The sequence below is a fragment of the Homalodisca vitripennis genome, chromosome X (genome assembly GCF_021130785.1).
Source record: "Homalodisca vitripennis isolate AUS2020 chromosome X, UT_GWSS_2.1, whole genome shotgun sequence".
In the NCBI taxonomy this organism is placed as follows: domain Eukaryota; kingdom Metazoa; phylum Arthropoda; class Insecta; order Hemiptera; family Cicadellidae; genus Homalodisca; species Homalodisca vitripennis.
In genome coordinates, this window is record NC_060215.1 from 30,266,697 (window position 1) to 30,288,331 (window position 21,635).

General features: G+C 32.3%; 1 protein-coding gene across 1 annotated transcript in view; it reads right to left on the reverse strand.

The window, feature by feature from the left end:
* Positions 1–12,995: 12,995 nt before the first annotated feature.
* The window catches only part of LOC124368875 (calcium/calmodulin-dependent protein kinase type 1-like), a 385,883-nt gene continuing 377,243 nt past the window's right edge, over positions 12,996–21,635 (reverse strand). Inside the window, 1 exon segment of the mRNA XM_046826348.1 lies at positions 12,996–19,198. Coding sequence (XP_046682304.1) covers positions 19,118–19,198 — 81 coding nt within the window. The 3' untranslated portion in view covers positions 12,996–19,117.

A 21,635-nucleotide genomic window follows, 5' to 3' on the forward strand; every position in this document is an offset into this window, starting at 1 on the left:
GATCTGGTTAGTCTTTGATGGATTTACTACAAGGTCATTTCCATAGCAATACTGGATGGCCATGTTGAGAGCTGTATAAGATGAGACCGCAAGGCCATCTGCTGAACGTTGGTTGGGTCAGAAATATGGTAGTGTCGTCCGCAAATATTGAGTGAAATAGTAGTGTCAAATATTGAGATTGGTAATTTCTGATTAACCATTTAAGGGCTGAGTTTTCAACGTTTTTGTTACAGGCTATTGCTGGGTTTATTTGTCGCACTCAGAGCTGCTCCACAGTCGGCACAAATGTAGCGTGTTTCTAGCCCACTACAATTAACTTTAGTAATATCTTCATTTACCAAACTGCAAAATGATCCACATCCCAATATCATTCTCAGAAAAGATACACTGCTGAATGCCTATCTCACAACAACACATCCGGATAAATGTAAAATTTATAGTACATCCTTATCGTTATTAGAACTAATTCCTGCTGTACTGACTGAACCACGATAAAAATAGAAAACTTATAAAAAAACTTCAAAACAATTGAAAAAACTAGAAAACAATAGTGTTTTGTTTCTAACATCCTGGTAAAACTTCACCTTCAGAGTGTAGTAGCAATTAAACATCACTGCTTTGGATTTGTAGTACTTCAATTAAAAATTGCTAGAGACCAATGTTACAGTTGTCAGGCGTCGTGCAGCAGTTTGAAATGTGTTAACATGTGTGTGGCAGTTCAGGGGTTAATCAGAGACCACCCACTCAGAACACTCTGCAGCTTTTATAAGATGTGGAAAGCGCAAAAAATTGAACAAAACTCGTAAAAGGAACTAATTGTTGAACAGACTTTGAATAACGTTTCTGGCCATCAGCACAGGACAGTAGCAAAAGTCCACGAATGAAAAAATGTCTCAAGATAATACTGATCAATAAATATAATAATTCTAGAGTCTCTGATCATGAGTGCTTGAAAGAGCTAAAAATATCACAAATAAAATCATTTTTATTGCAAAGACAATATTTTACAACTGCATAGCATCAATTTATTTTATTCTAAAATTTTACACATTCAAACCACATTATTCTCATTCAGAAATGCAGTTTTACAAACATTTCCTTTATTTCTTGCCAATGTAACCCACTTTATAAACAGTGGAGTCGGTCATTCCAATTGGGCGGTCTCCCAGTTAAATGCCAAAAACTCCCCTGAATTATAAAATACGTGACACCAAAATACGTTTAAAGCGAGTTTTTAACGCCTTGGGCGTTGGGGAATTTTTTTTTGAGTTGGGCATTGTTAAGAAAATTAACTGCCTGCGAGGGCAAGTGTTCATAATCTACTGTTGTCCCATATGGTAGTTATCTCTGCCTCATGTCTCATGCATGGGTATGTCTTGGCTTCTGGTTAAAGCTCATTTCTACAAACAAAACTAAGTTGTTTTAAAAAATGTAAAGACAAGGCAAAGTCAACAGCTGCAATTTCTTGAAAACTTGCCTGCTCGACTCTCTGAATTTGATTTTTGCGATGATTCGAATTGCTTTTTTTTGGAGTCTGAAAACTCTTTGGAACTGAGTGTTAGCGCAAGCTCCCCAAAGGATCACTCCTTAGGCCAGGTGGGGGTATATCAAGCCATAATACGCCGTAATCAGTACCTGACTCGGGCAGTATTTTGCTAAAGACCTCAGAACAAAGATGCCTGAGCAGATTTTGGCGCAAACATGATCAATGTGCACATTCCATGTCAGTCCTCGATCAAGGTACATTCCAAGGAATTTTGAAGAGAGTAGACTTCGTCCAGTGTGGAGTCAGCCATCAAGATGGCAGGTCCGCACTGGTTGCCCGCAGTGCGCAAAGAACAATTTAAAACGTTGGTTTTTGAAGAGTTTATTGTGATGTTCAGGCTGTTGAAGTATTGGACACAGTTGTTGATATCAACAAAATTCCTTGAAAGCTGGCCTGCAAGCCTCTCTAAAATTGATTTTTGCGATGATTCAAATAACTTTTTTTGGAGTTTGAAAGCTCTCTGAAACTGACTGTTCCAAGTACTTTGGTACAACCAAGGCAGGTTTGCCTTTGAACAGATGGAGTTAAATCCAGCCGTAATACGCCGTTGTCAGTACCTGACTCCAGCAATACTTTGCTAAAGACCTCAAAACAAGTATTCGTCAGGAAATTTTGGCACAAACGTGGTCATTGTGCTCACTCCAAGTCAACTCTCGATCAAGGTTTATTTCAAGGAATTTTGAAGAGCAGACTTCTTCCAGTGTGGAGTCCGCTAAAAATACAGGAGGCTCACACTGGTTTTCTACAGCATGCAAAGAAAAATTCAAAACATTGGACTTTGATAGATTTTCTGTCAGATTGAGGCTGTTTAAAATATTGGATACAGTTGTTGACGTCACAAAAAAAAAAGTATGGTTGAGCAGGAACTAACAAGCCGCACGGACAGGTTGAGTACTGCCGCCGCACAGGTCTATGACCTTAACCTTGCTGATGGACTAGGTGCATCGCACCATACGTAATTTCACAGATTATAATAACTGCTTAAAGTGAAAAAAAAACATACTACAACATTTACAGTAAATTTGCACAACCATAACAGCCACTGGGTGGAATAATTAATGAATTTATGTTCTCTTTGATAGACCTCTTGTGACTAATCCATAAGTCCAGACTAAGTTTATTCAACTAAAATGTAGGGAACATGAAGGAATTATACAGTTAGCCCTTTTAGTACTGTGCATTACTAAACAACAAAGTTTTAATTTTTCCTGCAAATATTTTTAAATTTCCCATTTAATTAAACAAGCAGCAGTGCAAATAATATAAATGTTATCCAGCACTTTCAAGAAAATAAAAATAATTTTATTTGTGTTCAAAGAGTTAAGATATAATTTTATTGGTATAGAATTTTGTGAGATGTTTCATTTTATATGCATACAATACCTTTTTAATATTCCAGATGGTTTTATTTGTTAAACAACAACAAAATCTCAAATATGTTTGGGGCTGAGCAGTTTCAGTTTTTGAGACAAGTCACAAACGGGCTCTTGTGTCCAATACAAAATTTTAATGATTTAAATATTGCAGTTCCACTCATAGTTTTGCCATTGAAAACAAAAACCCAACACTCTTTCCATCACATGAAGTTCTTCACATTGTAAATCCATAATGCTCATATTTCTATCGAATTTAATATTTTTTATTTACATCTGTCGAAATAGTTAATGGTGCCCACATAAAATCATCAATTGGGTATGATAAACCCAGATGTCAGGCAGTGGATCTTTATCAAGTTTGACATTAAAATTAATCAGATGATCAAGTTTGATTTGGGAACGCCCTATACATTCCATAACATTTTCAGAGTAGAAGCCCTTTTAAGCCTTACTCTGCCTGTCCTCATGGACCACTAGCCTGTCCGAGGATCTTATCAAACAGAATAAGGGCAAGAATTAATAAGGAACAAGGTTGATGGTACAGATAAAAAGTGCTATAGACAGGATTTGAACCTATGTTTTTTCTAACTCAGCTTCAAAGTTCGAAATCTTAATCGCTTGGCCTTCAACACTCCCACCTACTTGAAAATGATTTTTTAAAATTTTAAAACACTTGTTTGTTTGGTGAAATCATGTTGTGGAAAACTGGTATAAATATTCTGAATTAGTTAACATTAATTATACATCCCTTGTACCTTAATAATTGTAATGTTTATTGACACCAATTCTGTACTATATGTTCAACAACAAATTCTTAATGTCAATATTATTTAGAAAGCATTATAATTATGCTCTGGTACAGTTGGTTTACAATCTGAGGAATAGTGCAGATGAAAATACAATGCTGTTAGCATAAAGGCTAGCTTGAACTAAAACTCTGATCACATGTTTATTTTCCAGAGTTATTAATTCAAAAATATTAAAATAATAAAGAAATCTGATTTAAACTTAGGAACATATGCAATGATTACTGAAATAGAATACATTCTAATAAAAACCCTTAAAGCTCTGATTCGTTTTATATAACGCTGAACGAATTAAGAGCCTTTAACAGAGTTGGAGATTTATTCATGCTGTTCAAATGTTGTTTCTGAAAACATTTTTTCCTTTCCAATATTTGAACATTGAAGATGTGAATAATCAGTAGTGGCAGTTTAGTGTAAGTAAGAGACTTCTAAACTAAGTAGAATAAACTTATAAGGAGGTACTCAAAGGTAATAAATCACAAGGTAATTAATAATCATGGATTTGCTATTCATTACTTCATTATCACACATTTATCATCCATAACCAAGAGTGAACCATACATTTTACAACCTGCAATCTGAATATACCTTACAATAGCAAATTCTTTATGACAGCTACAACAAAGTTGAAGTGTAAAAAAGTGGACAAACAATATACCAGGAATGAGTAGAAGGGTTACAATCATTTAACATAGAAAAGGAATAGTAACATTTGCAATTTTAGTATAGATAAACATCACATGCAAACTATTACGTACCAAAAACACACAAATGTATGTTATATTCAAAACTTATACATGTATAAAAGCTGGAAAAAATAAAACTACAAATGAATTTCCATTAAACACTTAACATAGCACAACTTTTCCAACAACTGTAGACAGTAATAAGCGTACAGATGTAATTAAAAATAATATTAAAGTTTATTTTAAGTATACAAATTATTTTATCATATATCACCAGTGGCAATGTAGAGTGTTTCTTCTAAAAGATCGATTCTACATCAGTTATGAAAACAAGAAGTACGTAAACTGTAAAATGTTACAAGGATATAAGAGTAGGCGTACGCATCAACTGATTGTTGAGTCAGCGTCACTAGTTGAGTATTGGATATATATATAGTGACGTAACGTAGTATGACATGACAATATATATATACACTAGTATTTTTCTGTACATATGTACAGTAAATAACAAACAAGAGGTGCAGGCACCTGAGTTAACAACTCACATACGTATATGTACAGAACACCCACACATAAAAATATACCTGTGACAGTTAAACAACAGCATATAGAAAATGCAGCTATAATATTATTACATGTTGAGTCCTTTAAAAGCTATTTGCTAAATGAATAATAGAATCTTATTAAATACTACTCTACAAGGTTTTTATGTTAGTTAAAACTGTTTACTTTTTCTTGTTTATTGGACTATTTTGTAAGCTGAGGAATCACAAAAGCTGACTTTAAATAAATTGAAGGTATGTATTGGTTATGAAATTGTGTCTTAAAGACAGTTAAATTTCAAAATATTCGTACAGTAATATTGTGTTTAGAATAATCTTAGAAAGAATCTTCTCTTTAAACAATAGGCTCATTAAGTTTGCCCTTTCTGGTAAATCTTGAAGAATTTTAGATAGAAGAATGAACTTTAAGGTTTCAAATATATGAGACCGACTTCATAATCACCATTTTTATTTTGTTAAGAAGGGCTTAAACCCTTTCACCCTGTAATCTGGAACCTTTTTCCCTGTCAGGTCTATTTAATTTAGGTGAAACTTGCTCACTCAAAATAAAGATTTCTTTAATTTATGAGAGGTTGATGGTATTTTTTGTTATGTATAACAGATATGACAAAACAATGCTTCCAATACTTTTGTACCACTTTTTTTACATAAAATAAGTTTTTTATATTTGATAGCAATTTGTATTAACTGAAAAAGGAAAAAAAAACTATGTTTAATAAAACTTATATAGAACATTTTACACACGTTTTGAAACGAAAATGAAGGATAAAAAAGATATTTTTTTATTACCGTGAAAATGAAGTTTACAACCAATAATAGCATATAAACCTTTTTTGAGTTTGGCACCAACTTTTAAAAGAAAATATAACCAGAAACCTGTTTTGTTTAGTTGCCTAGTAACACCTTATTTAGCGAAAACTGATTAGAAAAGTAATTTTTCAACATTTCAAACTATATGTATAATTAACAAACTTACATTCAAGAATAGAAAACTCTAAATCTTTGGCAGTTTTGTGACAATTTGCTGATGTCTTAATGTACGGTATAGATTAATTCTGAGCATTGCACACAATTTCATAATAAAATTTTCATGCAAATATCACAAACATTTACACAACTTCCCATAGAGAGTGTTTACCTATGGCAAAGATTTCAAAACAGAATTTGCAGGTTCCTTGTGATGTGTTAAGATTATGAAAATAGCACGGAAGTCGCTGTGTGTACTTTTGTAGCTCAGTTTATCTTTTCTTGAAAATTTAATTTTGATTGTAAATATCTCAGATGTATGCCAAAATCCTTGTTTTTGTATCCTTTCCAACACCGTACCACAAAGAAGAATAGATGTTATTTAAAATTTTGAGTTGGGGTGAATTCTTTATAAACCTAAATATTCAAGGTTGAAAGTTAAATTGGACCATTCCATAATATAATTTCTACTTACTCAGAAACATCCCCAATTTTTATTTCTCCACCTATAACTGTTCAAAGATTAGCAGAGAGAGGTGGACCCAACCTCTGACCCTTAATATCAACACTCTATAAGCCGTCCACATTTCATATATCACATCTTCTGAGAACGGTTTTCTTTATTGACCAATTTCTTTTAGACTTAAATGTCTTAAAAACTGTAGAATACAGAATGCGAAACTTTATTCTGAATGTAAACTTTATTCTGGTGTTCTTTTAATTGTATAAAAAGTATAATTTAATTTTCGAACTTTATACATGTCAACAATATCTTTTTCCAATTACATATTTCCAATTTTTTCCTAACCCTGAAATAAAAAATATAATATCGTCAGAGCATTGCTTGAGATACATGAAAAGAATGGTTAGTAAAATTCTCATAGGGAATCAGTGACAAAATTTTACGAAAAACAATTTAAATCTGTGGTTAAAAACTACTTAACCCTCAAAGTGCTATTGTCACACTGTGCATTGTCCTTTAGGGATTTAAAAGTACTAGTGTCACACTGTGTGTCATTTACATTTTGTCGTGTCACAGACATTAAGTATTTGCGTTCTTTGTAAAGTTAAATGTATGCACTGACAAAACTGGAACACCTAGCTCGGAAAATTGTTAGATGTATGTGAAATAAAAGTCAGCTGATTTAGCCAGCTATTGGCTTATATAAAACAGCATTTTTTCACATATAAGAACTGATGTTGCTGTTTATTATGACAAAATATCTACTGTCCAGCTACATAGGATGTAGCTAAAATTATTTGTGAATTTTGATCGACAGAACATGGCTATCGTTTTTAAGATTGTTGATGTGTAATTTTTGTTCAAAGATTGTCTTTCTAAACTCAAAATAGTTAATATTTTACTTTTCCTTTGTGCTATAGAGCATGGTTTGTATGAATAAAACGATATATAACACATGATATTTGAACAGATCATTACTTTAAAGTGATATAGTAAGCACTTGAAGGGTTAAGTCTCCTTTTTTTTTGAAGACTTTCATAGTATTTATCTACAATACCGACTGCCTTCAAGATTCGAGATATTCTAACTATCTACCTCATAAATGTCTTGTTTTCTCAAGGATAATAAGTAGACAAAAATCGGACAACTCATACAAAAATAATGTTTGTGGAGTGTTTAGAACTAAACTGATCGTAAATGGATGTATTTAGATGTTATTAAACTATAAACAATTTTAAAATCTCATAATAATTATATGCAGTAATTCATATAAACATTTTTTATTCAAATAGCTTTCTTGGATGTGATAATATTGTATAGTATTAATGTTTTATCTCTAAATATAGCGTAGCTTTAAAAAAAATAGTTTTAATAAATAATACATTTTGGTGCAGATATTTCTTTAAATACTTGTATCTAGTGTTGAGATAGTTCAAATGTACACATCTCATCATCAGTTCCAATTGGAAAATTTTCAAAATGAATAGGGAAATCTTTTGGAATCTGTAAAGTGTTTTCATAGATAATAATTGTAATTACATAATGGCTGATTGAACTACTTTTTCTCCTAAACCAATTTAAAAAGTTTTTGCTGCACCAAAACCAGTCATGGCAGAAGTCGACTAACTACTTTTGTGGAGCACTCGTATCTGTCAACTTATAAAAATTGTTGGACGGACTGTTGTACCAAGGTGACTGTCATTTCTCAACTTAGCAATGCGACCTATTACGAGACTAGGATTATTCATGTTACCAAATCCTAGCATATAAATAGAGGGAAATCGAGGAAAAACATCAAATTTTTAGAAACTACTGTGTTTAAACGACCTGACTTCAACTCTTAATCTTATTGGTGGCCCGTTGCAGAAGTATTTAAGCTACTTGTGGAGTAGCCTCAGTCTCAACGGTTTAGTTTCTGGTCACCACTCCAGAGTGCACTGGTGTATCATGAGCAGTGGGAAATGAAGCTCCATAGGGCTGCCGGTGTACCTTATGCACCATGCAGTATCTCATTACTCGTGTTTTATTTGTATGGTTAACTATTAATAGGCTCCCAATCTAACATTAAAAAAGCCATTTATTTATCACGACGCAATTTCAAGCATAAAGAAGACCGCTATCGTGGCCTGTGCATGCACCAAAGTGCGATAAGGGTATTAAAGTATGTGTTGTGGATGTATGCACGAGAGCGCTAAGGCGTGCATGCGTGTGTGTGTGGTGTGGGTGAGTATGTGTGAGTGTATTGTTTAGCTTTGCATGCATGCGTGTGTGTTTTTTTTTTCTTGTGAAGGAATGCATTAATTTCGATATAGTGTAGGTTCCAGAAATCGACAACAATAAAATGATTAGTTTCTGTTTATCTTTTTATATTTCTATTCTTTTCCTTTTTTATAGCTCTTAAAATAATGTTTCTTGCGCACTCTTTAAGCTCATCCCGTATGTTGTCTTACGTCTTATAGCCATAAAACTTCATATACTAGAATTTGTTACATCTTTGTCATGTCGTTCCATTATCATAACTTTTAAATTATTACTTTTTACACTGCTTGAATTTAGTTAATATGCATCTAAACAGAGTATGTTTACTATTATTTATTTTTAGTTAGCTTTAAATCATACAATTTTAACTTTGTTCTAAAATTTACATTGTATATTAGAATTATTGTGATTGCAAACTCGAGTGAAGATGGACTCGGTTCTCACACACAGGCTTTTGCCCATGTGGGTACCTTCTCGTGTATATTATTATCACTATATCTGTATTATATGTAAATGAGATAAATAAATGAAAATGAAAAAATGAAATGAAAGTCTAAAAATTACAGATGTCCAGTCGCAGAGTTCATCCATCCTCATTCAATTCACTATTTTAAGCCCCTCAATCATCCTCTGCAAATTTGATAGCTGAAATCTACCAGTCTTGCCAGACTGTTGAAAAGTTCTTCCAGGGAGTTTCATAAGTGAACTTTATACATACGAGGTTTATCTGAAAAGTCTCAGACGTCCCTTTATTATGTGACTGAGAAGATAGTTTTGGGGATGAAAAGGGGATCCTCTAATCCTTTAATCTGAGACCGTTCCCCAGCGCTCCGCCCAGTGTGAGAGTCACATCGCCTCGTTTCATATGTTATTTACATGCACTAACGTCGCACTTCACTGTGACTGAAGTCGTGAGCAAAGTAAGTATTAGCAAACACTTGGCCACTATGCTTCACAAATAATGTCTGTGATACAAAAAGTTTTTACATTGGATCTATTAGTGATACCCAGATACAATGGTGGTTTAGATTCAAGATGGTCTCTCTTTAGTGGAGAGTGACCCGCAATCTGGCAGGCCCTGCAGAGGTCAAGTATCCAGAAACACGGTTCATTTTCAAATCCATGTAAAATATCACAAAGTGCAGTTTTTAAATACTAAAAGCTTCTTCCTACTGCTGTAGTCAATCAACAGTTTTCACTGATTGCCGCACAAACATGTTCAATGTTTGCAAGATTTCTGGTTTAAACGGCCTGCCAGGTCCGTATGATTCTTCACTGAAATGTGGCCATCTTTGAATTGACTAAGCCACTCTTTTATCTTATTATCACACATAAACTAGCCACAAAAAGCTTTATTTATTACAGAGATTATCTCTGAAACAGAATGGCCAAGTTTCTGGCAATACTTTATATTAAGTTTTTGCTCAAGTTTTTCAGTCATAGTGAAATGCGATATGAGCACTTGTGATAACAAGCAAAACAGGGTGCTGTGACTCACCGATGGCATAGCGCAGTGAATTGCTGGACCCTTAGAAGGGTCTCCCCCGTAACCAATGGCCAGTCACGTAATGATCGGCCAGCACAAAATAAGGCTGGATACTTTTCCGACTAAGTAAAAAAAATAGCTCAAATGATGTATTTATTATTGGTCCAACATTCTATTTTGTTTTTGTATAATTTTAAAGTTATATAATGACATACACACATAACAAATGGTTAGTTAAATAAAATTGTCGAAGTTGTTTGTTCTGCCAGTATAGAATGAATTTCCATTAGTTTAAGCAAATGGAAATGATGGTAAAAAGTTTGTTAAAAATAAGGTTTTTCATCATGGGCTATATCATATTTTATAATAATAAATATATTGTTTAAGGTAAAATTTAAATTTCATGTTAAAATTGAACTCATTGGAGTAAAATTTACATCCAAACTAATAATGTATTGAGAAGTGTAAATACGAACAACGTTTTGGCTGGTCCTCTTTGAATTATACACTTAATTTCAAGTAAAAATTAACAGATAAATTTTGTTCTAACTCTGTATTGCATGATCACTATAGTTTTTTGTATAAAGACCAAAGCATGGATAAAAAATATGTTTTATGTGATTAAAACACTGATAATGATTTTAAATTTAAGTTTAATTTATGTAATCCAAAATACAATTTTCAATGTTCTTTTGTAACTTTTATTAAATAAAATTTATTTAAGATGTACATTTATAACACAGTAAATATATAATTCTCAACTTTTTTTCAAAATTTTGTATCAGTTGCTTTTTTGTCACTGTTAGTTCTTGTCATACATTTTAAACCGGAGAATTTTGTTGTGTTCTTAGATCTACGTCAGTCCATAATAAATAATTAGCCATGTAAAATTACAACCCTAAAGCCCTTTCGTGCATGTGAATCCTGCCATGGTGACATGCTGTATCCCTTCAACGCTGCTTGATCACTTGAATACGTTGCACATGCTATTCCTTGTTGCTTGTACACATCTCTCTCATTTTTTGTCTCTTAGCTGTGTTACGTGTGTCTTATTTTGTATCACACAAATATTTTTTGCCGATCACTTCAGTCTCATCCTTCTATTTACTGACTACTTCATATTGTATTAATACCGCAGAAAAACGGAACAGCTAAAATATCTTCAATAACAGTGATGGGCGATATGACGGTATTTGCTGACATTTATAGATGAAGTGTAACACGTATGTTCAATTTGTATTGTACCACTCTCATTTCCGTAAATAGAATCATTGACTCAATGCACTTTCATGCAATGAAGCACTCTAGTCTCAAGGTCATTTGCAGCATATTCACTGTGCCCTGCTGCGTAAATGTATACTGTTAAAGTGCTTATAAAATACTCATTAGTATAAGAACATGTGTTGCCACAGCAGAAGTCACATGTATAAAAGGGACAGAAAAGTGTGACTTAAACCTGTCATTAGTTGTATATTGTTAAATTAGAATATAGATGGACAAAGAAATGTTAACCCTTTGTGGACCAGAACAAAAAAGATTGTTTTCAAAATCATTACATTTTTATGTCAGGCTGTATTGGGTGTAAGTGGAAAAGACCATGCCTAAATTGAGAAAATTCCACAGACCAAAAAATTAATTCATAACTTGAGTTATAAAAGATATTTCTTTATAATTTTTTTACCAGAGTTTCTTATGAAACTGTTTATTGACATGTAAGTACAGTAGATGGACAACTATTATACTTCTTCCTCAATTAGGAGTAATTATAAAAAAATGTGTTTTAATTTCCAAATTCACCTCGTTTTAGCAAGTAAACCAAAACTATTTTTACTGTGGGAAAACATACTTTTATAGTTACACTACAAGAACAGTAACTATTAAAAATTTTATTGGAAACAAACAAAAATGCTTAAAAAGTTACACGAGAAATTTCGCATATCCGAATAAACTGTATCTTTATTAAATATAGTGTAACCATAGTAACTAAAATATGCGATTAGATTATGATGAGTAGTTAGAAATTCAGTTGCATTTGGAGAAGAACCATGAGATACGGAACATGTAAGCCACCACATGATCATTTAAAGAAGATAAAAACACTATCTATAAGAGGCGGACTCAGCTCAGTTCACGACTGCCTAATCCATCTTGTAACCGTACTAGGCAACTCCTCTTGGCATTTAGAGCATACAAATCACATAATTGTGGTTATGGTGAGTTAGAAAACAACATGTAACAAGAAGATTTGTTTACTTCTGGTCACACAACAGCTGACTAACTCTTAATAAACTCGCACGCTTGTTTCCGTTTCGTGGAAAAAATCAGAATGATCACATAACACTCAAAGACATTCAAACGAAATGTTCAAGACTTTGGAACGTAAATTTTCATACAAATCTGCTCATTTGTAACAAAAAAGACGATTTTACAATATTTTGTCCAGTGGTCTTTTTCGACAGAACATGGGTGGAAGATATGTAAACAGGTGGTCCTCATACACACTATCACGAACAATACATTGTCCATTGGTCCTCAGTGTTAATGAAGTGGGGTCCCAAAAAGATTTATATTTTGTTACAGGTCTGTGAAAGTATATAACTGTGTGTAGGTTTTAAGAAGTACTATGTATAAATTAACAAATTAATTTTTACCACATCCGGGATTTCAAGAAGAGATTCTATGATAATGAGACATTTTAACAAGTTATTATACCTTTGAAATCACGCTGCTCACCAAAAAAGGTAAATATATTTTAATTTGTATCCATCCAAAGGTTGTTTATAAATTACAAGAGGCTTTTTGTGAATTGAAATGTCTTATTTAGGTATTACTTTACAAATAAGCCAGGTTTTCAATCTTTATTGATAAACATGTCTACATTTACAATACGTTCAGAAAAAACACTTTAATGATCTCGGGTATACACAAATTTGTATACATGATCTTCCTAGTTCATTAGCAAAACTCCAGATCCTGAAAAATAAGAGCTGAAATTACAGATGGATATAACAGAAGTTAGTGTCTAGTTTTCAGTTAAAGCCTATAGTTCTATAGTTTATACCAAATGGTTTAAGAGTGATAAAAAGCAGTAGAGATAAACAGTAAATCTACAAGCAGTTTTTAACACATGCTTACACATGTACAGTACATATAATTAGATACTATGGTCATCCAGGGAACACAAGGAACATTGGCTCCAAACAATTTTACAGATAGGCCTCATAAGTATATACCTCACAATAATTCCTAGAAGCGTTTTAAAAGCTTCCAACAACAAGCTTAACACATGTTCAAGGCTATTGTAAATATAAAAATATGTTCATTTATTAGTATATTATAACACTGAATGCAAATCAATCTACACTATGCGTTTGAAAAAATTATATTTTTATTCAGTGATAACGTATAAATATATATTTCATATTTGAGAAATTGATCATTTATAACAAATAATATATATCTGAACAAATCAAACACTTCATTTAAAGCAATAAACAACATTAACAGAGCACTGACAATGATGTGCAACAGTACATTAAAAATTTAAAACATTCGTGTTCACACATGTATTTACAATAATTACAAAACTTGTTGAGAAAGCTCAGAACGATAATGTTTCGACCGCAAATAGAGATATGTTTTAATGTTATAGAATTATAACACATTAACTTAGTTATGAAAGATAAGAGTAATGGCAATATCAGGTAAATAAATTATATTTTTTACGTTGTAAATATGTAATAAACGTAAAGTTGAGGAAATTAATAAGCAGGTAAAAGATACTTCAATGAAGCAGCAGCAGGGCAGCAAAGTAGTCGAGGCCCCTGCAAGTTCAGACTTCCCACCACATAACTGCTCTGCAACTCCCACATCAAACTTTGAATGGGCCATTCAACAAATACAGAAATTAAAAAAAGAACAGTGTTGTATACCTATTACGAGAGCTATTCGTAGAGTAACTTTGGTTATTGCGTAGTGTGAGAAGTAGTGAGAGGATACTGTTATTGTTCTAATTTACGCAATGCTGACGTTACAATTGTACGAAGTGGGTTGCAGCATTTCTTCTGCAAAAAATCACGCTTTATTGTTCTGTCTATTCGGTTTTTGTCCTTTACAATTAGCAATGCAATAATATACTTGTCAATGTGTAGAGTCCACATATCAATTCATGTATATAGGAAAAAATCTCAGCCTACCTTCATACTGGAATTAATGCTGTTTATTTATATACAGAACATGATGAGTAAAGTCAGTGATGTCACATGTTTAAAAAACATTCCAACTAAGAACAAAACAGGCAACGATCAGCAGTCAACAATGAGTTTGAAATTTTATTGAACTTGAGCAACTGGAAACAGTTAATTTTATAAACAACATATGATGCCATACATATAACACATGTTCTGTTTATAAGCAGCGCAGACTGAAATAAAATTAGGGGACCTCCACGTGATGACCAGAGGGTTAAAGTGACTTTGAACCACCACCAATGGGTGGGCAGGTGATCTGCTTGCAGTATTTCTTAGTGGCTCCGTCCAAGAAACTACTACAGTTGTTATATTACAGATTACCTCTTAAATTCTTGACCTGACAGATTATTTTAACAATAAAATCCAAACTTACTCGTGAAAATTGTGTTTGCCCATTCATGCTTTCACGTTGAATTACCACTAAACCAATATAAGTTCTGCTATGGATGATGCCTGGCTTTCTACAGCAGTATAAAATTGAACTGACTTCCCCTCACTACTTCTGTACTACACAGAAACAGCTGTTACTACTGGACAGCTTTAGTAGTACATTGTCACCAAAGGAGCAAAACTATCAAAAAATATCTTTGGCTCTTAATCCACACAAATATAAAAACTCGTTCTTTCATCGTTAACATGGCAAAACTGATTATAGTAAACAACTGCATGGACGGTGAAAACCAGCGGTAGTAAAACAATTTGGTGCAACTACTTTATATCTTTAACCTGTTATATGTTTGACCTGTAAAACAATACAAAACGTAATAATTTTTTCACATTATTTATACAATTAAATCACTATGTTTAAAGCTACATCTAAACGTCAAATTTAAGACTGATATGGATTATAATGATCAAATTGGACTTTTATTTAAATGACGTGCACTGTTGAAATTTGGAATAAAAAGTATTGGGTGACGATTATTTTGAAGCATGAAAAACAAACTTTTTGAATAATAATGGTTTAAACGTTTTTCTCGATTTTATACATTAAAATGGATGATTCTATTATATGTTCTATATCATGTACAATGCACCAGGAAAGTACAGAAGTTGATAAGAGATCACGTTATGTAGAATAATTCTAAGTCTCCACTGTGCTTTATTCCCCCTAATGCCCATCTATCTTTACAATTCTTGCTCTGTTGCATTATCCTGACTATAACTCAGATGGAGGGTTTTCATGTCAGTTAATTTTTTGTAGTAAGATCAGTTTATACTTGTAAAAATTAGCTTTGGCAAACATGTGCTTAATAAATCTTCATTACAAAATGAAACCACTACTAATTCTAGTATAAAATATGGATCTGAGCTCTGATTTTGTTATCAGCAGTGTATGTTTGAGCAGTGATTGTGTTTTAGGTCAGCTTTAAAATTGTTGTACAGATCCAGGACTATCAGATTTGGTAGGATTTTATTACATAATTTTATTGCTGAGTACCGAGGCCAAGTGTATGAATTACTATAGTGATATATAGGTATTGTACATTATAACGTCTCAGTTGATATGTAAGATGAGGTTGATCTGCTCAATGTGTCTTATGGCGGTCTCAAGGCGAAACTCAGGAGTTATTTGTTCTTATCTGTAAGTGGTCAACAAAAAGAACACCAGAGGAATAAAAAAATGCTTAAAGCAGATTATTCTTGTAAACATTTTCAAGAATAAAATGTTTACATTTGCAACATTTTCCTTTCCAAACGAAAAATGTATTCTATATGTATTAACAAAATTAAAATTTCTAAAACTCTCTCATTAAATGTACTAAAATTTTTTCTACATGATTTAATAGATAAAATTGAAACATTGTGATTTACCATTTGGGGTAAGTCAACAAATAATTAATTAGGTAATATAATACAAAAACCAGACATATGGTTATTAATATATAAATAATAGTAAAGGGTGTTTTTTCACCAGGCTAAGTTAGGGCCAAGAAGCCCTCTCTGACACTTAATCTGGGGACCAACGGCTTAGAGGTGACTTCCGAACCACCACCAACGGCCACACTCGCATCAGCAGTACCCCCTACACTGTGCTATTGGGCAATATACCGTGTACATGAAAGGAAGAATAATTAGGAGGATGCCATTTCCATCTCATACAGTTATGAGCATAATGGAACAACTCTTTCATGTTTATTACGTCCTACTCATTAGTATAGAAAAAGAAATTGATTAAATAAAACTTGGTGGATGTACTAATTAACATAAATTGTACAACCTTAAAACTCGACCTTCATCTCTATCCCCCAAATTCAAATGACATAATTCAAAATGTATTTTGGCATCCACGGATATGGAAAACCTAGTAAAGAAATTCTTTGGTTTACGAATCAGTATCACAACATACATACATACGTACATATTGTTAATTTTTTTATTATGAGCTAATGCTAACAATAATCATGTATATGGAAGGCAATTCTAATATGAGGAGAATTATTTTTAAAATTCACGATCAACAAAATATGTTGCTCCCTGGTATTCCTGGTAATAGCTTGGCACTTAGTTGCAGTACCATAACTAAGTTTCTTAACTCACTAGCAAATCTATGACTTATTTCCGACAAACATTCTCGATCTTTCTGAATGCTACGTACGGATATTTAATAAAGATAATGCAACGCTTAATGTTTGACTAATATAGAGTACATATTCTAAAACTATATACACATGGTTATTTTCAAATTTAGTAAAATTCAAATTAATAAAGTCAGGCACTTTAAGAACATTTTTATAAATTATACTGCAGTGCGCATTCAACTTTAAAACGGTGTAACAGCTGAATTTTAAAGAGATGCATTGCAAGCGTTTAAAATTAAAATAACTGTCGAAACTTATTAACAAGGTATAATTCTGGGCAAAACAAAATAAATGTAAGAAATTTTACGACATGAAAAACAACAATAAAAAAGTCTTTGGGACAGTTTTAAAATAGAGAAATGTTCCAAAAAAGTAACGTAATTGATTATTTTTTATTTAGGAAAGTGAGAAAATATCTCAATTTATCTGTGTTGGTATGAGAAAATTATTTATTACATAGTTGTAATAAAATATATAACTTCATAAACTCCATGTTTTTTATTTCGTTTGACATATTCTCCAACATAATGTAACACATACGTTACAACAGCGGTGCAACTGCTTTCAAAATTGTGATTGACACCCAACAGTGAAAGCAGAAGTTAAAAAATATTCATCAATAGTTTTAAGCACAGATTTGTTTAATATTCCGCCGTATAGTTCGGAGTAATATACAAAAGTACTCTAGATAAATATCAAAATGTATGCCATACAGTGCTTCGTTGAAGTTGTCACCAAGGTCATGCCTTAACTCACTTCAATATCATGGCATTTGCAACAGTTGTGTAAACAAGTTAATTTTCAAAGAAAATTCACTCCTTGGTGAATTGATGAGTTCCTATTAATGTTTTAGTTTTTATGAAAACACTTGCAAGTACTCTTATTTTTCACAGTTTAATTGATTATTTTAAATGCTTTTGGTTTTATTCAGTAAACTATCCAAACACAAGGAAATACAACCAGTGATTTTAACATACATGAGAGGATGGAATGAATTTCAATGTCCGCGTATTGTGGGCCTTAATTGATGACAGAGTTTTAATGATTTAATTACAGTGAACAGTATTGACGCCAGAGTTTAAACCATCATTGAGCTTCTTCTGGCAATCATGTTACAGTAGATAATACGTAAATAAAATATGTATGCAAAATAAGTATGAAAATAAATCAATAACTTTACAACTTATTATATACTAATTATGGAAATGGTTTTTTTACCATAACCTACTACACTAACATACTGTTGTATATTTTTTTATACAATTATTTATTACTGAAAACGAGATTCTATTTCTCAAACTCGAGCTCCGAGCTGAACCCAAATAAATTATAATTTCATTTGCCTAAATATATTAACGTAAATTGTATATATATATATATGATATAATGAGATTTTATAAAAGTAAGTGAATTCAAAATTAAAAGTGTTACATAGTTAAAATAATTATAGCATGGAGCCTTGTTAAAAACATTATAACTGTAGAAATTGTACATACACACAGATTATTTGGAAAATAATTAAAATTAGTAAACACATACGTTAATGTTTATTAAGCATATTATGTTATTTAAAATAATTTATAATAAAACTATTTGCCTAGTTTATATGTTTAAGTAAATTTTCTTTTTTTTAACACATGTGAATCCAGAAAAGCATAATGATTAATGAGGCCATTGAACTAGGGAAATTAGAATTTAATACCAAAAGGTAAAAAATTCTTAATCAGGTTAATTCACACTTTCTAAGCTAAACAGTCAAAAGTTATGATACAATTTCTTCAATTCTCAGTACAAAGATTATGTATTTCAAAAACCATTTCCTCACACAAATATTTATTTTATTGATTCATCTATGATAAAACTTGTTTCTTAACATCATACAAATGATTACAAATTAAGTATTTTCCATGGATATTTCCATGTCACCTAAATAATTTAGTTATGCTTATATTTGTAAATAATGCAAAACCTTTATAATGCAAGACACTTAATTTTTATCAAAACCATTATAATTTATCCTTGATATAAATGTCTAGAATAACTTAAAACTAATACAGAACTAAAAATAAATAACAAATCAAATCCTTACGGGATAATCAATAGTAAATATATATAACACAAGATGTGGACATATTCAAGGGTTACTGGCGGCAGCGCCACTGTTGAGGGCCATGCGCCGCATCTGATGTATCACAGTTGCTGCGTGATAAGCTTGCTGCAACAGACATCAAACAGCAGTCAGACAGAGAATTAGGAATAAATATTGAGGATCTACCACTGTTGAGGGCCATGCGCCGCATCTGATGTATCACAGTTGCTGCGTGATAAGCTTGCTGCAACAGACATCAAACAGCAGTCAGACAGAGAATTAGGAATAAATATTGAGGATCTACTACTGTTGAGGGCCATGCGCCGCATCTGATGTATCACAGTTGCTGCGTGATAAGCTTGCTGCAACAGACATCAAACAGCAGTCAGACAGAGAATTAGGAATAAATATTGAGGATCTACCACTGTTGAGGGCCATGCGCCGCATCTGATGTATCACAGTTGCTGCGTGATAAGCTTGCTGCAACAGACATCAAACAGCAGTCAGACAGAGAATTAGGAATAAATATTGAGGATCTACCACTGTTGAAGGCCATGCGCCGCATCTGATGTATCACAGTTGCTACGTGATAAGCTTGCTTTAACAAACATCAAACAGCAGTCAGACAGAGAATTAGGAATGAATATTGAGGATCTACTACTGTTGAGAGACAAGCACTGCATTTTGATGTATCACATCGCTGTGCGATAAGCTCGCTGCAACAGACTTCAGATTTCAGACAGAATACTTAAAATAATAATAATATTCTTTATTAGGTGAAAAAATTACAATACTGCATGGCATGCGCCAACGTAACTAATAAAGTACATAACTACATCAGATAAATGATGTTTCTCGAGGTAAATGCATACAATTCTTGTATGTATCAGAACCGGAGGTTTTGTGGTTGCTGTTAACTAAAAATATTTTCTTCCGCACAACTCATCATGAACTTATCAGTCAAGTAAAACGCCTTTGACATAAGAAAATGTTTTAGTCTAATTTTGAATTTTTTGTTTCATTGATTTGTTTGTAGTACTCAGGAAGCCTATTTATTTAATCTGACTCCTACATGTGATGGTGTTCGAAAGCTGCTGTTCTGTGCTGTTTGACTCGAAAGTTATCTCTGCCTCTAGTCCTGAATTGGTAGACATTCCTGCCCTGTACCAACCGGCAGTACAACCTCGAAAATATAGAGCACAGAAAATAGTTTTTAAGACATCATTTAATAATGAGCGCTTAATTTATTGTAAGTATGCATGGCAAACATTAAACACCAGTATGGTTGAAATGTTTGGATGTGGTGTAAATACTGTGAGTGTAAACCTCTTTGACGTAATCTCTCTTGACAGTACAACACCTTCACAGAGACATACAGTTGTTTTTTGTTTGTTCTGCTTGGACAGACAGACACTAAACTAAGCAAGGTAAGACAATAATTCATTTCTTTAATACACATTCTTTTTTTCTTTCTTTATAATGTATTTGTTATTTATTTCAACCTGGCATATCATCTGATGAAGAGTATTTTATGAATTCCCTGTCTATATTAAAGAACAATTGCGACAGGTTAGAATTTAATATTGCTTCAAGAGTTAGGGTGAATGTAAAATCAAATAAAATTAAATATTCACAAAACATCAATATTTTTGTTACTAAGGTCTTAAAGAATTCTTTTCTCCTTGTTAAAAAAAAAACAAAATGATCTAAATGTAATGAACGATATTTCTCTGATTTTCAAAATGACGATATTGAACGAGTTAACATTTTATAAGTGACTGATATTACTTCCAAATGATCTATCCTTTACCACTCCCCTACCTCTTTTTCAATGTCTGAAAATAAAAAAAAATTGTTCATTTATAGATTAAATTAGAAACATGGTTTTGTGATAGTTTTAAAGGTTGTGCCTAACAGGCTCTATTAGATTTGACCAAATCCCCACTTCTAATACAGAGCAAATTTATTGGCTTCTTATTCATATAGAATGTCTTAAAGTCCTACCACCACAAATATAATTTTTTTAATAGATGGAGATAATATTTACTTCAGGGAATATCTATATGTGTACCAACCAAGGATTTTTATGGTAACAAATTTAAACCCCTCCACTGAAAATGAGGTAGTTTGGAGGTAAGTCAACATTTTTTAATGGGAAACCGTATCGAGTGACACCCTATTTTGAAGAAAAAGAATTGGCTAAACTAAAGGTTTCTAATCTTACCCTATGCATTGTGGTAGCTAACTGAATTTTGAAATATTTCCCTAAAAAATCCCTCATTTAATTTACATTTAAAGTTATTTTAAGCCAGATAAAACATTTATTCACAGTATCTTGAGAAATTATTAGACCAAATTTAGATGTAAAACCCATTAAACAAGAATCAACAAACATGAATCACAAAGCATTTATCATGTTTTGTTATCTCTTAATGAACTCTAACACTAACAGATCTGACTCGAAACTTTTATGATCTAACAGAAAAGATCTATTAGCAGGTTTGTTTAGTAATTGATCTTTAAATGATTTCAAATACATACAGTTTATATGTTTATAAAACTT